General features: G+C 42.2%; 1 protein-coding gene across 5 annotated transcripts in view; it reads left to right on the top strand.

The window, feature by feature from the left end:
- Positions 1 to 24,756, top strand: part of MARCHF3 (membrane associated ring-CH-type finger 3) — a 110,437-nt gene that overhangs the window by 62,470 nt on the left and 23,211 nt on the right. Inside the window, exons 7-10 of one of the 5 annotated variants that reach the window (XR_012627126.1) lie at positions 58 to 268; positions 2,451 to 2,658; positions 18,880 to 19,089; positions 20,609 to 20,723. Coding sequence is in view for 3 of the 5 variants with exons in the window: in XM_074856378.1 (XP_074712479.1) it covers positions 58 to 268; positions 2,451 to 2,658; positions 18,880 to 19,125 (665 nt within the window). In the remaining 2 variants the exon portion in view is untranslated. Of the gene's footprint in view, positions 1 to 57; positions 269 to 2,450; positions 2,659 to 18,879; positions 19,314 to 20,608; positions 23,413 to 24,756 lie in introns of those variants that run through there. The other 4 variants (XR_012627125.1, XM_074856379.1, XM_074856380.1 and 1 more) reach the window with 4 other exon arrangements.

The following is a 24,756-nucleotide window of genomic DNA, read 5'->3' as shown; positions in this document are numbered from 1 at the left end:
GTTGCAGACAGGGAGGGACGTGATATTTCCCACCGCCCTGTCCTCCCTTCTCCCTAGATGGGGACCTGCTGCCCACCACCATGAGGATGAGCCGCTGCAGTCATTTGCCAGAAGTCCTGCCAGAGCGCCCACGCCCACCAGCACCTGACGGCAAGACCCTGCCTGGTGGCAGCGGCCCAGCCGGCAGCTGCCCGCAGTATGTCATGCAGGTGTCAGCCAGAGATGGGCAGCTGCTCTCCTCCGTCGTGCGGACGCTCGCCATGCAGAGGTACATGGGGGATGGTGGAACGGGCTGGGATAGGCCTCTTCCCTGTGTGGGCTCCAGTGCATCCTCCCCAGCTGCCATCCACAAGTCCCATTCGGCTCTTGAAGGGAAGATGTAGCAGTGTGCTTTATGAAGGCTGACCACGGTGCACTTGTAATTAAACCCTCATCCAAACTTTATAGTGATAATGCTACATATGTAATTAAGCCCTCACCATTACTTCTTCACTTGGTGAAGAAGGGGGAAGGAAGCTGTCTAGGGATGCTGCTGCTCAAGTGCACCAGCTGCAATAATTTGCCCTGATAATTTAGCAGGAGGCTTCGGCAGGCACTGGCTGGTACAGGATGCTGTGTTTAGCCTGCGTGCTGCTGCCAGAACTTCTGCAGCACATTTCCTTCACACCTTTCCTTCACACTTCCCAAGCCAGCACACTGAGCAGCCAGACGAGCTGTTTGTAGCAGAGGTGCATGCACAAGTGTTGCTGTTTCAGCCGTCATCCAAGTGATTGAGAGTGGCTCTTTCTGCTGTCAGTTTAGAATGGCAGATTAGTGGTGAAATATACATTTAAACTATACCCTTCAAAACACTAGTCTGCTTCAGGTTTGCTTTGTTTCCATTAGAAGCAAGAAAGAGGTTGCTATGCCTTGCCCATATCCAGACTTGATACTTGGGTCAAAATGAAGTTCCAGTTCACTGGTATGAAGCTGGAAAGACTGCACGTGTCTGAAGTAGCCCTGGATTTTCACAAAGCAGCAAACATAAACTGATCCACTGCACCGATGTGAAGAGCGAGATAGTCAACTGCTGCTGCATGTGTTATGTGACAGCCTGAAAGGGCCATTTCCCCTTTACTTGTAGCATCTTTTTTAAACCCTGTGCATTTTGTACAGCTCAGATGTGTGTGTAGAGCATGAAGCACAACTTCAAACTGTTTCACCAGGCAGGTTGAAAGGAGCAGACTGGCTTCTTTACACTTTGCTATAGTTACACTTAAGTGAGGTCTACGTGGGGCAGCCTGCAAAGAGCCAGAAGAGGAACAGAGGGAACATCTGTGTGCCACCATACACTATCTGCTAACAAGGTTTTTGTCAGTGACAGTAACAAAACCAGCTTTTCTGATATCACCTGAGGTGGCATATGAGGTAGGAAGAGTTTTTGTTTCCAAGACCTCAGCCAAGAGGCTGACCTTGTCAGCCTTGGCAGTTGGGGTGCTGAGTTGAAGCTACAGTGAAGTGGATCCATGGTTCAGCAGCACTGTGCTCACAGCCTGCTCCTGCTTTCTGCACGCTGCCCTAAGCCCGAGCACTCTGGAAAGCCACATGACTGCTTTGCTCTTTCCCAAAAGATTCCTCTTTAAAATGGAGAATCTCAGTAATTAAAATCAGAGTCTTTAGGTTTTCACTGGCAGGAGGAGCATCTGTCCCCCTTTGCACTTTAGCACCCCGCCAGCAGGAAGGTGGGTGCTTTGGGAGAGTCAATACAGGAGAAATAGCCACAGGCAGCAATGCAGGAGGGATGTGTTTGGCACACTCCTCCTTTTCATTGCTGTTAATATCACTCATTGAGCTGCATGTGGGGTGTTGTCCCAAAGAGAGTGAAACCCTCCCCAGGGACAGGAGCTTCCTGCCTGCACACACCTGCCTGAAGTTGCAGCCCTGCCTTCACACCGCTACAGGGCAAGGTGCTGATGTTTTAGATTCAGTAATCCTGTGCTGTTTATCACCAAAACCAGCTTACGCTATAGGTCAGGGGTTCATCACTAGCCTAAGAGATGCTACCCCATAGGTCAGGAGTGATGGCATAGATCATCACTAGAATAAGAGGTGCCCAGCTGAGGCAGGTTTAAAAATTCCCTGATGCATTTAGAGATTTCTTGAAGTGGCTGCTCTGCTGCACTTTAAAGAGGTGGGAAATACAAAGGTACAGGAGCACTTGGTTGTCTGTCTCTCATGTGCCACTCTGATGTTTTTCACTCTCCACGTTTTTCCCCCCACAGAAGAGGTATTTTAAACAAGAATACCAAGGTGCCTGCAGCCATTACCCCAGCAGCTTTGTGTACTAACTACAGAGCAATGTACACAAGCTGCAAACGTTTCCCACATTGTTAATTTGTGATATACAGAGAGAAAGCGAGAGAGACTACATCACAGCCCTGTATACTGACCAGCAATTTTCTCTTCTCCAGCAGTGCCTTCAATGACCGGCCGATGTGCAGGATCTGCCACGAGAGCAGCAGTCAGGAAGACCTGCTTTCTCCCTGTGAATGTACAGGGACCCTGGGAACTATTCACCGCAGCTGCCTGGAGCACTGGCTGTCATCTTCAAACACCAGCTACTGTGAACTCTGCCACTTTAGGTTTGCAGTGGAGCGCAAACCCAGGCCGTTGGTGGAGGTCAGTATATGGGGCACATCCTCAAAAGCTTATCTTTAATGAGCAAATCATGTTTGTTTTTATATAGGCATCGCAAAGCCTTTGCAGCTCCGCCAAAGCAAGCTGTGAGTTTTGGACTTGGCAAGATGAGGGCAGGAGCTCAAGGAAAGGGCAGGAATAACAAAACCCTTATTTTGAACTAAATCAAGACAAGCGAGAAGAATGGGCTCAGTGAGTTTGCTTCACTGTAAATGTGAATGAAGATTTGAGGAACAGTGTGCAGCTAATTCCTAGTATACCAGCCAGCTTAGTAGAGGATGGCAGAGAGGTAACAGTTTTTGTGGAATGTGAGACAAGAGTCAGTATTCAGCATGTTAAATATAGGTCAGGAATATATTTTTTTTCTTACTTTTGAGAGAGAGGTAACAAGCTGAGGAGCCTTTGAAACCTAGTTTCCATGTCAAGCCCACAAGAATGGATTGTTCTTGCTCAGTGTCTGGCATGTTCAGCCATTTGTGAGTGACCTTTTGGCCTCCTCTTGCCTGTGTACCAGACTCAACAGTGAATTGGACAATTGTTTCTCCCTTATCAATTAAAATTCAGTTTTTGCCAACTATAGATGCTATAGTGGCTGCATGAAGTTTGCCAGTAGGTTTTTTTTGTCCTCAGGAAACGAGGAAAAAAAAAAAGAAAAAAAGACAAAATCATTATCTTTATACTGTTAACGATCTTTCTCTTCTGCTATTTTAATTTGGAAAAATAAAAATTATGATTCGTGTTGGGATTAAAAGTGAATTACAAATAATAACATTTTAGAAAAGTAATGAGAAGCATCTTATTGTACCAGTTGGTGACACAGGTGCTTACATGCTGAGCTTGGGTTCAGGACAACATGTCTTTCCTGTGCATCTTCATTGTTTCTGTAAACTGTAGCAGAACTGTTTGAAGGAGATATGGTATTAAAAGTAAGGGAGCTGGGTTTGCATCTTGTTTTGCTCTTACTCACAGATGAGAAGATACAGGGTAAAACTGACTGCTGAGAAGTGGGTCAGGGACCTGTGCAGAGAGAAAATGAGCAGTTATTGAAGGCTACCAAATTTTCTTTATGCTGGATTAAGTTAGGCATGTGCATTTTGTGTCTAGGCCTATCTTCAGCAAAAAAGAGATACATGACATGGTATTTAGCCCAAGACTGGTAGTCTTGTCAAGCCTTAACCAGCACAAGCCTAGGTCAGCTATGTTCATTTGCCTCTGGCGTGTTGTTTGGTGTTTCTAGGCAGGACTCCAGCCTCTCTCAAGAAGCTGCAGTTTGAGAAACACTGCTTTTGAGTGTTTTCAGGCTGGCTGCGACTGAGCATCAAAATCTTTATGACTGAGCATTCTCCAATGAGGATGATAACATCTTCATTCAGCCAGCTGCTCCAAGCCTGCGCCAAGCAGTTTTTGGTTGTGGTTTTGGCATGAGGACGATGCCACTCTGAATTTGCCTTCTGAAAAGAAAGATGCTGGGACAGTGCAAAGTAAACTGTTCGATTTTAGAGTCCAGCTTCTTCAAGTTGTTCCCTTGCAACAGCTGCTCGTGAGGCTTGCTGTGCACAAATGGGACATGACATTGTTCAGAGCTAATAATGATTGAAGAACTTGAAAGCGAAGCTAACCCTGCCCATCATTCCCTGATCAATTGCGGCTTCTTTCTGGAAAAAGCAGTAGTAAATAGTAGCAACAACAACAATAATAATAATAACAGTTATAATGATAAAGCTGTCTTTTGTTTCTCAGCTGAGGACAAGTGAGAACCAGGTGCAAGAACATTTCTGAAACATAGTACACACTGTTAATTGATGTTTTTACTGCCTAATCTTTTCTTTCTTCTTAACTACTATACTCACAGTATTTTAGTGCAGTAATTAACAATTTAAACAAAAATTGCTGGTTGTTCAGCCATATCCCTTCCTCCCCTGTGGACATTATTATGGAAGTAGCAGAGGATTTCTTGCTGTGCTTCATGATTTGATCAGAAGAAGCTAGTGAATCCATAGGATATCTCCCTGCCCCCCCCCCGCCATGTTGCTAGTTTGCCATTAGTTCATTATGAAGTGAAAGCAAATGCTTCATAAAAATTTTTTGCAAGATGGCTTTTTGCCTTCTTTTAAGCAGTTGCCCATGTTCACACTAAGAATGCGGCCCCATACATTCAAGCAGGAGATCTTTAGCTCAGATACATCTCTACATATCAACAACGTAGATCTCTACATCTCTACATATCTATGCCTCCTGCATACATCATGCATAGGATGTAAAAATGCAGGGAGCTCACATTTGCTTTCTCTCCCTAACTTATGTTATGCACAGCAGCCTGTTTTTCCCTTGATTTCTTTTGCAAGGAAAAGCAAAGGAAAAATAGTATTCATCTTGACCTCCAGTTTGTCTTTTATCCCTCTTATCTTTTCTCCATCATAAGCTCCTCCCTGGTCAACTGAATTTCAAACTGTACTTTGCAAGGGAAACATTCCTTTATCTATGCCACAGGACATGTTTTTGTTTTCTGGGGGAGATGCGTCTCCCAAGAAATGTACAATCTGTTATTAACTGTTTGACACCCGAAACCCAACCAGAGAGGCAGAAAACAGTACAGTCTGTCAGACAGATCCATCCTCTCAACATTGCATTTGTGAAGCTTCAGACTTTCTTGATCCACTTCTTTTTTTTAACTCAGATTGTCTTCCCCAGAAGAACTTTGTTTCTGAACCACAAATCAGGCATTACAGTGGGGACTAAACCCTCCTTCAGTGTTTGAGGAAAGTGATTTGTCCATTGCCATCCACCATTTATGTCTTTTGCTTCCTAATGCATTGGGTGGAGGAGCTCTATGACTTGTTCTTTGTCAAGTCAGAGAAGGACACACCAGGGAATGCACACATTTCACCTCCTCCACAGGTGTTTTTCAGAGATTGGTCAGCCAAAAGGAGTGGTCCTCTTTACCATTTTTTGTCTCCATACTGTTGGCCTGCATGTGTCAAATGTGCCCTGTGTGATTTTACAGTTGTGGGTAAGAATTGCTTTCTGTTGAGTCTTCACAGAATTTGTTAAATGGGTGGCTAATGTGCTTCAGGTAAGTGCAGAGCCCACTGATGGCCTACCTCATTTTTGGCAGTTACACTGCCTTACTTATGGACTGAGCTAACTGGGAACTGTCACACTCCCTCCAGATGACCCTGCTTCTGGTGGGACTTATGCTCAGAGTCTGGGCTGATGCTCCTCAGCTCTGCCTTGGAACCTGGGACTTCCTCACTTCTCAGTCACTTGTGAACTTGTTCACAACAGCTGCACTGGAGAGAATGAGATATATTGTTGTAAAAGAGCAAGAGATGGATTGTGATGAAAAAGGGTTTTTCATACCAAACATCACTGAGTCCTTCTGTTTGTCTCCCGTCTGGAGGGCACCCAGCAAGCTCTGGCACAAAAAATTGAAACCACCAACATAAATCAGATATAATCTCTTTGTCATAAGCTTTCTGTAGCATCTTTGGAACTGCCATTTGAAGTCACATTTTTGGTAGACAACATGTTGCTATGAGGCACTTGGCAGGCATCAGTAGAGGAAGTCTAGTCATTTCCCGTGATTTCAGAGCTCCTCCTTTAAATAAGGGGATTGTTTGGAGACATCCACAGCCCTGCAGTGAGTTAAAAGGAGTTATTTGCCAGTAATCCAAAAGATGCTGTCCATTTACACATTACCAATACATGCACATTCCCCTCAGTCCCAGGGCTCATGATAGTGCAAAATTCAATTCAAGAAGTACAGGCAAGGTCTGGAAGTACCTCTTTTACTGTGTGCTAGATGCACAGCAGCCGTGTACTGTCTGCTGGAAATTAGAGGTATGCAGGGCATGCTTGGGTGCATGGATGTCTCATTATGAGTGTGTATTAGGGATGATGCATCTCGAATTAAAAAGCAACTGCTACTGAGTAGCCCTTCTTCTCTCTCCCATGTCTTGGTGACCCCACTGCCAGTGAGATCCTGGCTACATTTGACACAGAGGACCCAGGCTGAACCAGCAGAAACTCTAGACAGCAGAGGAAAGAAAAGTGCATAATATGGTGGTTGATATGCGTAGACATGATGTTCTTTGTGACAAAACTGGAAGGATCTCAAAGCAAACACGGTGAAGTCAAACTGCAGTAGTTTCAGTTAGTGACTTTTATAGACTTTCCACTTTTATATACGCTGCTTTTTTAATGCTGATAATCTACAGAAGGAAATCCACTCTAGAAATGTGTGACATGATTCATGTAGATGCTTTTGCTATGTTTCAGCATAAAGACTAGGCAAGCTTTCTATGAGTATTATATGTCATCTTCATTTCAATTTCCATATTGCATCTATGTTGCTTCCACTTGTCTTAGTACAGAAGCAGACACAAAACATGGCAGTACAACTGTATTTATGTGCAATAAAATGTCGTTAGAAAACAACTAGCTACAACATAAATATGGTATAAGAACATTATGTGACCATATAAGTCAGGCTTGTATTGCTTGTAAGTTATTTACATGTTTTAAACCAACCAGGATTTGGTATCTGTTGGTTCATTTTTTGCAGACAACAAACAAACAGAAAGCACTTAATTAACAATATAAAACTTATAAGGAAAACAGCAGAACTAGGAGAAGAAATAAAGTCAGGATAATCATCACAATATTGGGCAGAAATTAACTTTAGTTTTTCCTAATCTATTGCTGGTAAAGAAAAGTAAATCTTAAAAAACCCTAAAACCTACATCTATGCATGAAGTAGTTAAGATGAGCTTACATTATAATTTAAAACTTCCAGAAGCCTTACACTGAAAAACAAATTTACTTTTTGTGCAAGACTTTGAGTCATACTGGTTTTATCTGTTGGGATTATTTTTACTTATTTTTCCTCTTCACTGATCAGTGAAGCAAGTCATTAGCATTAATTACTATAATGAAGAGACACACCAGATTTGCTGCACATAGTGTGTAGAAGGATCACTCTTAAAGCCAGAAGGAAAATGGGGACTCTGCATAGTCACCACAAGGAAAACTTTCTGAATCTAAATTTGGAGTAACTGCAGCTGTCGATACAGCAGGTTAGAGCTGGGAGCAGATAACTTAAGTATGTACATCCCCCCTGCCTTATGGACCCAAAAAGGGTAAAATAAGAAGGGCAAGGTGATGGAGATGCTTTTGTACCTTCAGCTGCAAAAATGCTCCCCCTGAGACCCAAGTCACACAGGAAGAATTTGAAGCACCCATGTAGATTTCCAGTAGAAGTATGAGTTAAGAAGGTATTGCAAAAATAATTAATAAACTCCCCAAAACATACAGTTTTAAAAACATAACCTCTTCAAGATGCACCTTTTACACCTAGAATACCATATTTTATTCACAGAATCGCAGAATCATCTAGGTTGGAAAAGCCTTGAAGATCACCTAGTCCAACCATTAACCCAACACTGACCATTCTCCACTACACCGTGTCCCTCAGCGCTATGTCAATCCGACTCTTAAACACCTCCAGGGATGGGGACTCCACCACTGCCCTGGGCAGCCCATTCCAACGCCCAACAACCCGTTCTGTAAAGAAATACTTCCTAATATCCAGTCTAAACCTTCACTGGCGCAACTTGAGGCCATTACCTCTTGTCCTATCGCTTGTTACTTGGTTAAAGAGACTCATCCCCAGCTCTCTGTGACCTCCTGTCAGGGAGTTGTAGAGGGCGATGAGGTCTCCCCTCAGCCTCCTCTTCTCCAGACTAGACAACCCCAGTTCCCTCAGCCGCTCCTCGTACGACCTGTGCTCCAGACCCTTCACCAGCTTCGTTGCCCTTCTCTGGACACACTCGAGTAATTCAATGTCCTTTTTGTAGTGAGGGGCCCAAAACTGAACACAGGAATCGAGGTGTGGCCTCACCAGTGCAGAGTACAGGGGCAAGATCACTTCCCTGTCCCTGCTGGCCACGCTATTGCTGATACATTCCTAATTCATTCCTAATTCTGATTCATTCCTAATGGGGAAAAATCCAGAGACCAAAACAAGCTGTTCTCGCTCCTTTGAAGATAAGTGAAATAGTTGTTTTATGTTCTTTACAGAAAGTTTTCCCAAGCACAAATCTTTCTCAGTACTGACAGCAAGAGTGCAAACAAGACCAACCTACCCACTGAAAAAAAAAAAAAAAAAAAGAAAAAATTACTTGTCAGTGAACAGACTGTGCATTCAAACCATCACATCTGTAACTGCTGTTTCCTCAATTTAAAGGACTAGTGATCACGGGCAAAAAATGTTGAGGAAGGTTCTCAGGAGAAAGTAACTGAACAATCGGAGAGGAAATAGATGCTTTGGAAAAAGCCAAATGCTCTTTTTAAAGGCCTAGCAAGATGAGGGAAGTTCCTGTGGGTTTTCAAGGGTACAGCTATTTTTATTTTAGATAATGGTATTGGTGACTTTTCTTTGGATATCATGATTCTGCAATACATTTCTAAACTGCCTGGTTATCCTCTCTGCCCTGCTGGTAGCATTTCCTACCACCAGTAGGAGCCAGTCAAAGTTTGCTTTTTCTATGAAAACCAAAAAGTGCTAAGATAAAAGAGTTTTATTGCATCTTTTTGGAGAGCTGCTAAGGGTTTATTATCTATCATGTCTTTAGTTTCCATATATTTGAGCTTGTAGATAGGTCATTTGCAATGTGTTAAAATATGTGTTGCCAATAGCAAATCTGCTTTGCTTTTGATTTAAAATGCAAAACATTAGTTTTGTTGATTGATTTTCTTGAATGCATACATTTGTCTGCCTAATTGGGAATACATTAATCCAAAATAGAATGGGAGCTTTGATAAACATAAAGATAAAAGGAAATACTGCTTCTCCCAGAGTTCCACAAAATCTTTTTTCTTGACACATCTTGAAATCTTTTACCTGATACAAGCATTGCCTGAAATATAAACTAGAAGTGGATAGTAGCAAAACAGAATAGGAGTACAACAGACTAATATTAAAGAATACCATATTGTTTAATTGGACCTGCAAGAAATTTCATAGGTTTTTATAGCACAATTTAGCAAGCTTCATTGTTTGTTTTCACTATCAGAGAATTACTGATCCTGGCTTTAGACAACAAAGTTGTATAATCCAGAAGCTGAACACCACATCTTCTGGCCACTGCATTATGGCTACTTGGTGCAGCATTCTGTACCAAACTCCTGTTTTTCAGCTGGCAAACTACCCAGGGTCTAGACTGCAAATTCAGTTACGGTGTGATAGCAACAGCCTGCAGTACTCTCCTTAACACTTAACTACCACCTAAGGTTGGTTCCTATCTGCACTGTGGTTTATTCTTTCTATAAAACAAAAAAAAAATTAAAGGTGTATCATACACCACACTTACAGTGAATAACATATTCTTTCCACTTACAAAAATATGCAGATAAAATTTATTTGCTATTTCAAAAAGTATCTTTGGCTCATTCAGACATCTACAATTAAAATATTCCCTGAAACCTGAGTTAAAATAAGGGTTAAACTTAAATAAGAGCAGACTCAGTTACAAAGAGTCCATAACATTAGCACTGTAAAGTTACAGAGATAGATCGTTTAGTTTCTAGCTGTAAAATTGACAGGCCTCTGTCTCAGGGACCAAAGGAACATCTCTGTGAGCTGTCGCTATGGCCTTTCTAAAAGCACCCACTGAAAACAATAACACTGTGCCAGTAACTGAATGTTTGATCTAAGCAGGAAAACAAAAAACTGAAAGATGAATATTTTTTCAACTGTAAAGTAACTATCAAATATTTGTTTTCCTTGACAAAACAGTAACCCAGAAAAGTTTTGAGTCACCTGAAATGTTTCATTGCACTGAAAACAAACATACATACCATTCTGGTCTGGGAGACTTTTTTTTCGGTTTTAGACTGTTTTGCATGAAAACATAAGTCAGTTTATATAGTTGGACAAAGAAACTGAAAAAGGGGAAGTAACAGAGTGAGGGAAAAGCTGAGAGTAAGTCCAAGTGAGGGCAAGACCGGATTGGCCTCCATTTTTGCTGTTAAGAAGACACAAACCCGACCGTTGGCAGCAACCCAATGGGTCCAGGGATAAACAGAAAAATGTGCCATACCGGACCTCACTATGGCAACTGGCTTTTTCCCCTCATTTTGTGTGTTGGCCTCGTGATGGCTAAAAAGGGTCAAAACACTACCAACTTATATGACCCCTTTGAAGAGAATGAGTTTGTTCTGTTAGCAAAAACTATAAGTAAAACTTTCAATTTAAGTCATTGTTGGGTTTGTGGGGGACCTTTAGGATTGTCAAGTTGGCCGTGGGTTTCTGTACCGCTTTCCCCATCACAAATTGTAAGTAACTATAGTGATGTTAATAATACTACCTGGGAAGATAGTGAAAAATGGCCAGTTCAATTTCCTAACAAGGGTAAATTTTGTCTGAACCGAACTCAGAAAGGAGGAGTTGATGTGGGAGAGAGTAAGTGTCAATGGACACTTACACATAAGTTAATTAACAAAGATAGAGGTATCTATATATGGTTGTGGCTTAACGAACAAGGACGCAGCAAAGGATTCAAGGGGTTCTGGTCAGACAAAAATGAAACCGAATATGCCAAACTACAAGGAAACAGTTTTTATAATCGAACTTGCGAATGGAAAAATGACACTGGGTCCTGGTATTGTACTATACGGATAAATAACAATTTAAACGAAGTTTTCAGCCCTTTGGGTGACAAAAATATTCCATGTTTTATTAGATTGATTCATTCAGTTGTTCAAGGGATGCAAATCTCTGCAATACCAATGGATCCTGAATTAGCCAAAGGAGGAGAGGTACACCCACTAATGATAGTTAAAATAAAGAAAACAGAACACCCAAATCCCGTACAACAAACCCTAACACGTTTTGAAACCGAAACACGAATCAATTTAATAAAACAAAAGGCGAGGGATTGTGAAGAATGTGGTGGTGATTCGTGTTAAAATATGATGACTTTGTTAAGAATTTACCATGTACATAAGTTAAAGGAGATTTGTCATGGTTTTATTGTTAAAAGGAATTTGGAGGTTTTTTTCCTCAGTGACAGGTGCTAAGTAGGTGGAAAATTACTGGCGGGACCCCCATCAGAAGTCCCCAGCAACACCGGATTGCGCAAGTAAAATATGATTGAAGGAATCCCGGCCAGGAGCCCCAGCAACATCAGAAAACCCGGGAAAGTTTGAGGGACCCTGCTGCGCATGTGAAGGAGGGACTATAAAAGAGAGTGACGTAGCACCACCCGGTGCTCGTCGGTGCGGAGTGGGAAGCCCCCCCCTGCCCCCCGGCGTGCCTAGTTTTTTTTGCTTGTTCTTATTGCAAATAAATTTATTAAAGATATTTTCGCCTCTGCCTTGGCATTTATAACAAAACCGTTTCACTGAAAAAAGTTAAAACAAATTTTTCAAGTAAAAAAATATTTGAACAGAACTGTTCAGATGGTTTTTGGTTTTTTTTTTTGACCAATAGATGGTCCTCCTGGTTCATTCAAGAGAAACACCCTAAAAAAAAAAGGCAATATCAGTCTTTCTTTGCTTAAAGCCCAAGGCAAAATGCTCCCATTGGTCACTGCTGGCATGAAACCAGAAATGACAATAATTGCTAGCAGTTTTGCTTGTGTACAGATTGCTTTCTTCAAGAATCACTGCAGAGCTATCAGCGTGAAAAGAGTGAAATGAACTGGTATGTTTGATGTGTAATAAGCTATTTTTAGTTCAAAGGGAAACACATTTAGGATAGACAATCACTTTCATATCTCTGCCCCCCCCCCCCCCCCCCCCCCCCGCTTATCTTTAACTAAAAAGCAGTGTGATGGATTTTCTTAATACTGTGTGGAATCTTCTTTGCTGCTGGTATAACTCGAGCAACAATTATGTAAAATCAATTTTGCAAGGAAAATGTAGTGAACTGAAAAGGACTTCCCTGTAGAAACAGGTTGTAGCCTTAGGATCTGATCTGGAAAAAACTATGCACATACTTTACTTAGCATCTGTGAGTCATCTAATTGATGATAGACCTACAGAGGTAAGTCCTTCCAGGATTTGGCCTTTGGCAATGGTGAAGTAGCTTAAACCTGTGGAAGTGTTTTACAGCAGTTTTCTGCTGGCACCTCATTTTGGTTAGGTTAAATAATTTCTCAGTCTGAGCCTCTCCAGGGTGTTCTGACCCTTGGTTGCTGCTTGTTCTGATGATTTTCTTCTCCAAATGTAAGTCTTCGCTTTGCTTTGTGGATGCCTCAGCCTGTCTCCCCTTTCAGATGAGCAGTTCTCCAGTCTCCAGTTATGTTTGCTTATGCCAGATGAAGTAAACTAGTTAAAAGGAAACTGAGCCCATTTGCTCATCTCAGGAGTCTAAAGTTTCATATTATTTGACAACATCAAATAAAGATCTCTATACATTTGCACTGAAAGGGGATTTTGGACAGTTTCATAGATCTGGTTTTGCATGCAGTTTTAAATATCAGGCAAAATTTTGGAAGCCAGTAGTGGGCTCATAGACCAAAAGTCTCTCAGGACTGTTGCAAATCCACATTAAGTTCCTGAACACTAGAGTTTGTGTTCAGTTGAAGAAAGCATGGACACCCTCTGATGAAGGTCAAGAGATCAATTTAATCTTTCTAGGGCAGATAATTTAAATTCAACTCTGCTTTGTGAAACAAATCCTTGTATGTGTATTACACGTGTCAGCGTGAGGGGTGAAGGAGCCTCGGGTGTGTTAACAGTGTTTTCTCAGGTCCAACGTGGTACATCAAAAATCCCTTTCACAATGTAAGCAAGTTCCTTCATAAAACTGTCAGCTTTGGGGGTTTTAGTTTACACAGCTCTTCTTGGGAGGCTGTTCCAGAGCTGGATCCTCTGAAGACTGGCAATTTTTCTGATTCTTACCCTAAATTTATTTATGGCCAACTATTACCCATTTGTTCTTAAGCTTAAATGGCACTTTTCCTTCACCAATGCCCCCTTCAGTTCTCCCTTCTTTTGGCCATCCCCAAGATACATTTAGAGCATGACTTTGCTGGGATAAATGAGTCAAGCTTTTAAAATTCCCTCTTGTGGTGTGGACTTTCCGTTTTCCTGATGCCCTTTCTGTTTTCCAGCTGAAGTGATCCTGTCTGAGCACAGGAGGAAATCACCAGTGTGTCTCAGAGGAGCTTTTGCCACTGCCTGCAGGCTTAGGCACACATTTGCTGGGCAAAGATACATGTGGCCAAAGATGTTGCCCTGCCCAGACCAACTGCCACAGCTGCCCTTTGGGGAGTGCCCATTCCCTGGTGGACGGACAGTCTGGGTCATTTCAGCAACACCTGCCCAATTTAGCTGAGCTTGGCTGAGCGGAAAGCCCCTGGTGCTGGAGCAGTGTGTATGGTCTGTACAACTGCAGCAGCAACACCCACTGCCAAAGAGATGGCGTAGACAGCTGAGGGAGCAGAGAGATATCATGCAGCCAGAGCCATTAGCTCAGGCTTTGGGGGGTGTTTTGCTTCTGGGCAGTCCCCATTTGGTATGTGTCACCGTGAGGGGCAAGGTGGAACCCCACGTTTCTGCAAGGGGCTGGATTCTCATCAGGTGTGTATTAGTTTCCAGACACAGGGTTCCTTTGCTTGTGTCAGTTATGTGCCAATATTGAGTTGTGTATCAGGTGCTGCACTGACCTGTTCTTGAATTCCTGCTTGCTGCCATTGCTAAAGTCAATTCATGACTTGTTACTCTGGCTCTCCACATGGGCCATCCAGGAACAGGAATTACTGTTCACTGTAAGATAGCATTTGATAAAATAGTGCTTTGCCAGGCAGGTCAGCATTTTGCTTCAAACATAATCCTTTTCATGACCTCTTTTTTTTTTTTTCTTTTTCCCCAAAATGGAAATTATTACTGTGAGAGTCTCAATTTATTGCCGAAATAATTGACCACATTGTCACATTTTAATAGGAGAGAATTCAGAGTGTCATAGTGCAGGTCTGACAGTTGCATCTGGCCTTACATCTCATTCTTTGCCAGCAGAGTAGTCCCTACTGTACTGCCACAATTAATCAGCTCAGCACTTTGTTGGGATCATTGTGTGGGTTTCAGTTTCACAAAAAGATTTGCTGACTTGTATATTCAGCTCTAAAGTAACAGTGCACATTTCCAAAACAGAAGACTGAAACCTAGAATCTAAACAGAAGCAGATTTAGAAACAGTATGCACTACTTCAGGAGAAAAATACATTCTGTGACTGAAATCCTTACAGACACTGAAATTACTTATTCATTGTTTCTGGATTCCACTTCAGAACTAAGTAATGAAATTTCTCCAGCTTTTAAGGTTAGACTGTAGAATGGTGGGGATTTTATTTGTTATTTAATACTACCCTTGTCTGTGCTAGACTTATCTAATATTTGAATGCTTGGGATTGATTCTTTGTTCATACGGGTCAGACAGGACATAAGGAGGACAGGGAGCCATCAGCCTGTGAAGCAGGATTTAAGACCATAAAATGTGGTCTTAATTCATGTGCATTGCACTGTGTATCATCAAAGTCATAGGACAGAGATAGCAACACATGCCTTAATGAGCGTGCTTCCTCACATGTATGTATTCTTGCTTCTCATTTAGGATCAATAAAGAGTATTTCTTGCACTAGCTGAGCTGCATGGATGCCAGAAGGACTCTGAAATGTTGCAGTGCACTCATCACTGCCCAGTTACAGGGGGGACAGCCACCACATAGCACTGAGATAAAGAGATACTGGCATTTTAAGGGCTGCCCTGGAAAAGTGGTGAACACCTGCAATTCCCATTGAGATCAAGAAGTGCAGGTGCTTAGTTACTCTCTTGCAGGTCACCTTTTAAACAAATACTTTTCACAAAACCTTTTCACAGTCATCTTTAAAAGCAGAATCTCCACTACCAGGCACTTTTAGTTCTTCTCATTTTCCTGTCAGTTTCGCATTACAGGGATTACTGGAAGTTGAACAAGGTGAAGGTTGCCTGTCTAGAAGCAACCAAATATAACCTGAAACTGTTATGCATGCACCCTTGCGGATGTTTCTCTAAGTAAATGGAATGAAAGCCCAAGGAAAGTTGTGTGAGCCTTTCACATGACTTTATAGTGTTCTCTATAAAGTTACAATAAAATAAAAAGCTATTCAAATGTAAACATATGTCTCCTTGTTTTGTACAAGCTCTACTGAAGCAAGCTCTGCTTGCAGCCTCTTCCTGTTCTCTCCCCCATACGAATGGGGTGGGGGGATGAGCAAGTGACTGTGTGGGTGCTTAGCTCCTGCTTGAGGTGAACGCACCACACCCGGTATTCTGGTATTTTAAATAATCTTGAGTTTGGGAGAATGCTTGAAAATGAAAAAAAAAATATTGAGCCTCCCTCTTTAACCAGTGTCTTCCATTACAACTTCTTGCTTATAGTAGCACGTAACAGTTATGAAGCACTTCCCACTTTCTTAGGATTTTAGAAGTATTCAAGCAAATTAAAAGACTACATCCTGCAAAAAATGTTTATTAATATATTTTTGTGCTCTCCTAAATTTCTGAGTCATACATGAAAATGGATCTTAGGCTGCTGAGTTACTGTGTTGCAGTTAAACCTCACAAAAATCCTGTGAAGCAGGTAATTTATTATTTCCATCTGAGAGAAGGTGAGGCTGAGGCAGACTCATCTACTCATTTGTGTTTTTCTGCTAGTGCCAGATTAGTGACTACCTGTTCCTGGTTGCACTCAATTTCTTGACTGTTGTTTTACCCATATGAAGAAGGAGAAATAAATGCTCTATTTATTTTCATGGTGGGGGCAAAGCAGGAAAAGATGAAGCAGGATCTGAAAATAATAGAGGGGCAGGATACCTAGGTGAGAAATATTCATTAGCTGGCACAATGCTCTTAGCCTTACCTTCTCTTGTCAAAACTTGAGTCCTGCTGTTCCTCTGGGTCATTGCTGTAGCAGTGTAATAGGGAAGAAGAAAAAAACCTGAGGTATCTGGGAACAAAGGGCATTAACTGGTAAAGGGATGAAGTTGCCTCCCCAACCTTAGTTTCTGAAGCTAAAGAGACAGGACTTCTACTGCCCTGTATAATACACTGGAAGGAAAGAGAGTTTAAGGATGCATGAGTCTGTTACCATAAATTCGGTCTCAAAAGAACCCCCTAAGACTTAGTTTGAAGTTTTAGAAGGCAGGCATTCTTTATTGCAGCACTGGAAGCATGGGGGAATCATTCCACTTAATGTGCATGCCCAAAGACAAAAGCACACTTGTTATATACAATAAAAGACATGAATATTCATGTAATTTCCGAGAAGTACACACCTATTTCCAGAGGATCTAATGCATCTGTTAATACATTGCGCAAGGGTACTAAAATTTGGGGAAGGGTCTCTGAGCGGTTTCCATGGGGGTTTTCGGTGGTCTGTGGTGGTCCCTAGTGGTTGTTGAAGAGGTGTCTGGCACAGAGCTGCAGTGGCTTTGGTTTCTTATTGTGCCAATGACAAATAATGCAATAGCTCCATGGAGGAGCATGTTTTTTCTTACCTTCAGCATGGCCTCCGCACTGAGGTCCAGGGGCTTGGGAGGTACATGCCAGACTGAGAATTGATAGCCTGCCCTGTGCCCAGTTCCAGCTGTGAGAAACGCTCAGTTGCCAATTATCCATAGCTCAGACAGGATGCGGTGTGAAGCACTCTTTATTACGTTCTTGCAAGACCGGGCGCCCCCATCAAGTGGACGCACCTAACAGCCATCGTGCAATGGTTTATATCCCTTTCTCCCAACCGCCAGTTCCCTCCCCTGATTCCTCACTGGCTGAGTACTACAGGGTGTACAGGCTTCCCGAACCGCCTACCGATACGCCCCTTCATGTATGTGTTCATACGTCGCATGTTCATGGAAATGAACCTTGGCTTTCTCCAGGGCGGAGAAGTTAATATGCATGAGCTCATCACGCAAGCGTACTAAGACGGAAATGTTCGAAATTCAGGTTCACCGAGTCTTTCGGTATCTGCATCCATCTAAAGCCAGTTCCAAGTACTGGGTCATCACAGTTGACGAAAAGACCACTTGTCTTCTAGCTCTAGGCCAGGGATTTCAATGGTTGTGAATTGCTCTCGTTGATTGCTTTGGTGAATCGCTCCTGCCCTTCCCATCAGGCTTATTATGCGAAAACAACATTCTTTCCCTTACACAGCCATGCCAGCAGCTGGGGTTATGACAGCCACTCTACTTCTGCTGTCCATTCCCAGCTTTGACTCCTCTGCTTAGATTGTGGACTGTCTGGGGAAAATGCAGTCCTGTGCAGTACATGGTGTGTTTGTCCTTAGTGGCTAGGGTAGTATGTACAGCTTCCAGGCTTGTTGCAGTTCCTAGGTGCCACAGGAAGAAATATTTGCTATTCTTGGTAGTACGATGCATATGGTTATATGCTCAAAGAACAAAAAAAAATAAAAGGATGCTGCAGACCAGTTTCGACCAAATCCTATGGCTTATATTGGCAAAAATCGCAGGGCTTGGTGGCTTTCCTGTTCAAATATTGAGTGATGAGAGTTTTTTATTAAAAGGTCTCAGTTACTGAGTTTCTGTTGCAGGCTTACTTCTTTCACCTCTGCTATCTAAAATCCTGTTTATAGAAACACGGGCATGTCGGCTTGATAGATGTTCAATCAACCTTCATTTCAGCAGCTGACTTTCAGAAACTGTTTTGCAAAGTTAATATCCTTAGTAACCTTGTGTGCATTCAGCTGTGCTTTCATGTGGATATCTGAAAGCAAGTTTAAAGTGGCTTTGCCAATATTATAAGTAGAATGTAAAAAAAAATCTTAACATACAAAATATTAACAAACAGTTTCTGCACTCCTGAGTTGTCAGGAGTGCATGTGATTCTTTCCACATTAAGAAGGGAGTTTCTCATACAGTTCGAATGCCAGGGGCTGTCTATGCAAAACACTTCCCCTTATCAAGCAACTTTTACCTCAGCTGAATAAATGATACAGTAGGTACGCATGGCTAGAGGTGCACGTCAGCAGACAGCAAGGGGGAGAATTTCTGGTGGGAGCTCTCTAGGGACAGCCAAAGCCATGTCCTGCGTGTGGTCCATGTTCCCTCCTCAAAGGGGCAGGCCTCTGTTTTGCAAGCAAGCAGCTCATCTCGGGTAAAACATCCTCCCTGTGCTGACACTTGTTTTGTCTGCGTTTTGCCTGCAGTGGCTGAAGAACCCAGGCCCCCAGCATGAGAAACGGACTCTCTTTGGAGACATGGTATGCTTCTTGTTTATCACGCCGCTGGCGACCATCTCTGGCTGGTTGTGTCTACGAGGAGCAGTGGACCATCTGCACTTTAGTAGTAGGCTAGAAGCTGTTGGCCTCATTGCACTCACTGTCGCACTCTTCACTATTTACCTCTTTTGGACCCTAGTAAGTACTAGTTTTCTATTCAACCCACAGGAATAAGGGGAAAGAACTGTTATCGTAAATTCGGTCTCCAAAGAACCCCCTAAGAATGAGTTTGAAGTTTTAGAAGTCAGGCATTCTTTATTGCAGCACTGGAAGCATGGGGGAATCATTCCACTTAATGTGCATGCCCAAAGACAAAAGCACACTTGTTATATACAATAAAAGACACACCTATTTCCAGCAGATCTAATGCATATGTTAATACATTGCGCAAGCGTACTAAAATGTGGGAAAGGGTTCGGGGGGGGGGGGGGGGGGAGGGGGGGGCTTCCATGGGGGTCTTCGGTGGTCTGTGGTGGTCCCTAGTGGTTGTTGAAGAGGTGTCTGAGTGTCCTTTCCATGAACTCTGAGGTTTTTTTCATATAAGGCCTCGTCTTGGCTCATTGCTCTGTCTGTAAAGTTTCTCAGCTTTGTTATCTTTGACTGCCACAGGTGTCTGTTGGTTTCTCTGCCCTCCCCAGGATGTACCCATCACAGTTACAAAAATTATGTCCTTGGGTACATTCTTGTCTGAGGCGCCTTACAGCAATTAGCACCAACTGCTTGCAGGCATCAGCTAGCAGGCATCAATTCCCCCCTTTTCTTGAGACTTTGGACTCATAAATCCAAGGTCTCAATACTTAATATCCATGCCTTATTTTCATGTAGAGTTTGCTACAACAGCTACACCACTGAATCATAATGCGAGTTAAGATACAGATGCAGACCACTACTATTATTATTACAAACAGATTTTTAACCATACCCAATTCGGTAGCCGTGAGGTAAGTTTGTGCCATGTATCGTCCTTGGTGGCAAAACCTTGGTCCCACATTTCTGCCAAATCTGTGGAAATTCTACCATTCTGATCTACATATACACAACAGCTTATGTAAATCACAGTTAATTAATCACAGACACCCCCTTGTGAGGCCAATAGAAAGTCAAGGTCATTCGATTTTGTGATATTACCTGAAATAAACTGGACACTTCAATTTGTAACGCTTGTCTTCTATTTGGACTTCTTGTTGAGTAGTCATCTTAGCACTGCCCCACTGAAAGTCCGTACTCATTGTAATGTGTATGTAGCTCTGGCCTCGAGTAATGGTAATATTATCATGTAAGGGGGTATTGTCAGGCATTGGAATCCCCATGTACTTTGGTGTTCCTAGAGAGTGTTCTGGTAAATGTGTATAGACCCAACAATCACTTCTATGTAGTATCCGAGTAATTTGTTGTGTCAAAATTAAAGAGAGATTCTGATTCCATTTTGATTCTGGCCAGACTTCACCCATGGCTATCATAATTGTCACAGACCAAACATAAAACTCTATCATGATCTCCTTAATTTCAATTTAAGAGGAGACTGCTGCTCCACTACCCATGGGGTGGGAGCTTTCTTGATTCTTGAATAATGAATCCAAGGGCCTTTGCCCCAAACCTTGACTGCCGTATAGGTAATTAACAAAACTTGAAACAGTCCTTTTTACTTTTCTGTTAGAGGTTCAGTGATCCATGAATTGACGTAGACCCAATCTCCAGGCTGGAAAGGATGTGCTGGTGTGTCAAGTTCCAAAGGTCTATTTGTCGCAACGTATTTCTGGAGCTTCTGTAAGGTATTCCCTAAAGATGTCCAGTAAGTTTTAAAATTTAGTTCTCCCATGAGTGGCGCATGGCACATGCGGAGCCTGGTACAGTCATCCATATAATAGCTCATATGGACTCAAATTACCCTTTCCATGGGGCTGGATTCTAATTCTCAGCAACACTAAGGGTAGGGCCTATACCCAAGTCATAGATGTTTCCTGACAAAGTTTCCGAAGTTGCTGTGGTTTATAAGGAGTGTGGTAATCCCAAATTATAGACAAAGCGTTGCTCAACTGTTTCACAGTTCCATCAATAAAGTGAGGCCCATTATCTGATGACATACCCAAAGATGTAACAAATTGCGGGATAATTTCTTTTAGCATAGCTTTAATTATCTCTTTTTCTTTGTTGGTGTGACACGGGAAAGCCTCAGACCACCCAGTAAAGGTATCAACTAAAGCCAAAATATATCTATACCCACCTTTTCTAGGTTGTTCAGTAAAATCTATTTGCCAATAATCTCCATAAGAATTTCTTCCTTTGGTAACCCTGAATACTAGTTTATTGCTAGTGATCAGGTTATTTCTAAGACAAATTTCACACTTCTCTGTAATGGACCGAACAATCTCTGTCATAGCTCTTCTCACAACCATTTTTTGAAGGTGTTTCACCAAATTCTCTGTTCCCCAGTGTACTTTATTATGTTCTTTCCTACCAGTTTCTCTCATCAAAGAGGGTGGGATAATTACCTGTCTGGTGGACAAAATGGCCCACCCATTCACCTGCTCCTTGGCCTGTAATTTAGTTATCAACTTACCATCCTTTTTATCATACTTGGGTGGTGTGTCTGGTAAAATTGTTTCTTTTTGGGGTACCAGGGCTAGGATGCCTTTTTCTGCAGCCTCCTTTGCAGCTTTATCTACCAATTGGTTACCCAGTTCTGATGCTGTTTTACCTGTCTGGTGGGCTTCACAATGCATAACCTGCGATTGCCAATTGGTGTTGGTTTTTGAATGCTTTCCAGTAATGCTTGGATCTGGGGGGCATGTTTAATCAGTTTCTGGTGCTGATAACAACCCTCTTTCTTTCCAAATAGCCCCATGGGCATGGACTACCCCAAAGGCATACTTGGAATCTGTCCATATGTTGGGTCGTTTTCCTTCATTCAGGTCTAGTGCTCTCTTGAGGGCTATTAATTTGGCTTTCTGGGTGGACACCTTTGAAGACAAAGCTCGTGAATCTACTACCTTTGTCAACAGTGGTTATGGCATACCTGGACATTCGCATTGCATCTTGAACAAAGCTGCTTCCCTTGGTGTACAGCTCCCAGTCCGGGCTCTCTAATGGGGTGTCCTTGAGGTCTGGTTGACTGGAGTAGACGTCTTCGATAGTCTGCAAACAGTAGTGCTGTGGCACTCCTTTTACTTGGTCAGTTGAGAGAAACACAGCAGAGTTAACAACTGAGGTGGTTTTAAGCTGAATATTGTCCTGTTCTAGCAACACCACTTGGTACTTTAACATGCGGGTGGGATCCGGCCAGTGCCCCCATTTTTGTTTTAACACAGTAACCACCATGTGTGGAACATACAGATATATTTTGGCTTTAGTTGATACCTTTACTGGGTGGTGCGAGGCTTTCCCCTGTCGCACCAACAAAGCAAAAGAGATAATTAAATGTCTCAAAGTAAACTTGCGGGCTTCTGGGATTAGCAATGCTGTTGCTGCTATCACTTTAATTGCTTAAATGTAGTTCTGTCGTTATCAGTTCAATCAAGATACTTATCGTGGGAATCTTTTAACATCTCATCTAGAGGTTTCACCAGTAATCTATAGTTAATGATCCATAGGCAGCACCATCCCACCACTCCCAGGAGTGCTCGTAATTCTCTCAGTTTTGGGCTCAGGTAGGTTGCAGATGGCCTCTTTGTACTGGATCCTAGCTGTCTCTAGCCTTCCAGGATTTCAATTCAAATCCTGGGCCTTGTCCTCTGACACTCGCTATCTGCTGATGCCCGGGAAATTCAAAAGGCTTATGGTCAGGGCAAGACAGTCTCTGCTGCAATCAAAATATCATCCACATACTGTAATACAGTTCTTTGGTGATTTTCTTTTCTCCAAATTTCTAACTCTTTTGCCAATTGATTTCCAAAGATTGTCAGGCTATTCTTAAAGCCTGGAGCTAAAACTGTCCAGGTATATTTCGATTTTCTCCCTGTTTCTGGATTTTCCACTCAAAAGCAAAGAGCTCCTGACTAAGGGGAATGCAGGAAAAGACATCTTTCAAGTCTGAGGCTGTGAACCAAGCATGTTCTTCAGTGAGGGTTGTTAACAATATATATGGATTTGCCATGACAGGATGAATATCCTGGGTTATCTGATTTATTGCCCTCAGGTCCTGGACCAACCGGTAATCCTTACTTTTGGCCTTTTTAACCGGCAAAATGGGGTGTTGTATTTTGACTCACATTCTACTAATAACTTGTACTTTACTAATTTCTCAATTATTGGCACCAATCCGTTTCTAGCTTCCAGCTTTAGAGGATACCATTTAATTCTTACCAGGGATGATCTTGGTTTAAGGTCAATTCTTACTGGTTCTACTCTTTTGGATTTTCTTGGGACTCCTCTGGCCCATACAATAGGAATCACAGCGTCTTCTACTTCTGAAGGTACCTCCTGTAAGTCAGCTTCCCGCTGTAACATAAAGACTTGGGCATCCAAAGCTTTATTTTCAGGATTATGGATTTAGATTTTCCTTTTTTCAAAAGTGATTTATGCATTCAGTTTACTTAATATGTCCTGTCCTACTAGCGGCATAGGGCAATCTGGTATATAAAGAAATTGATGGGTTAACACCCTGTTCCCAATTCTAAACTTCAAAGGCTGGAAAAACAGCTGTTTTTCTTTCCACCCTGTCGCACCAATCACTGACAAAGAATTTGCTCATGGGTCTTTTACAACTATTTAGTACAGAATATGTTGCCCCTGTATCAACAAGGAATTTGACCGTCTCATTCCCCAGCTTAACTGAAAGTGGGGAGTTTTAATTCCTCAACATCTGGTCCCTGTCAATCCAAGTCTTCTGTATCAATCATAAATAAGTCTGCCTCCAGAATGGGTGCAGACAGGGATATCCAATTAACTGATTGTCTCTTTGGGCATTCATTTTACCAGTGTCCCTTTCCCTTGTAGATCACATACTGATCCCTGCCCACAGGGATTCTATTTCTCATATTTCTTCCTATTCTTCATCCTCTCAGGAACCCTATTCTTCCAGAGGAGCTTTGTGCTTAAGCAAATGCAGTTGCTAAAATTGCAGCACTTTCTGTTAACTGAGGTGTTGACATTCCAGACATGCCCTCCACTTTTTTAACTTTCTTCTTATATCTGGTGCTGACTGACCTACAAACAAGTAGTCAACTACTGATACTGTTTATTCATCAATCTGCCTGCCCCTGTATTTAGATTCCAGTCTGGCTCTTGTGCTGACATAAAATGATCTGGACCATCCCTTGTATTTAGCTTCTCTTCCTCCTCCTGAGCTTTTTCCAGCACCACTCTCTTTTCCTCAGGCAGGACCCAGCAGATTCAACCAATCTATCCATTCCTACTGCTTGTTTGAGAGGGGCTTGTATATTCTGAGCATTCAATCTCATTTCATTTTCCTTCATGTCTAAAAACCAACATCAGTTGCAACACAGTATTATAGTTTATACTTCCACTCTTAGGCCATTTCTCCTGATCATTTAAAGTATATAAGGGCTATCAATGATTACAATATTCAATCAGTTTCTTTCAGGTCAATGATTCTCCCTCCAGATCTCCCAGTGTTTCAATAAGCAGCCTAAAGGACCAGTCTTTAGAATTCTTCCATTCTGTGATTGGACAGAACCCATCACAAAAATAACACACGAAACAAAACAGTACAATAACAACACATAAAATAGTACAATAACACAAAACAATAACCTAACACAGAATTACAATACATGGCTTAGTGTATTAACCCAAATGGTACTCCGCTATTTGTTTCCAGTTCCTTAAAATACATCCTAATGAAGA

Source organism: Strix uralensis, chromosome Z, assembly GCF_047716275.1.
Source record: "Strix uralensis isolate ZFMK-TIS-50842 chromosome Z, bStrUra1, whole genome shotgun sequence".
NCBI classification, from domain to species: Eukaryota; Metazoa; Chordata; class Aves; order Strigiformes; family Strigidae; genus Strix; species Strix uralensis.
Note: the sequence above shows the minus strand (reverse complement) of the source record. Positions and strands in the feature narration are given on the sequence as shown.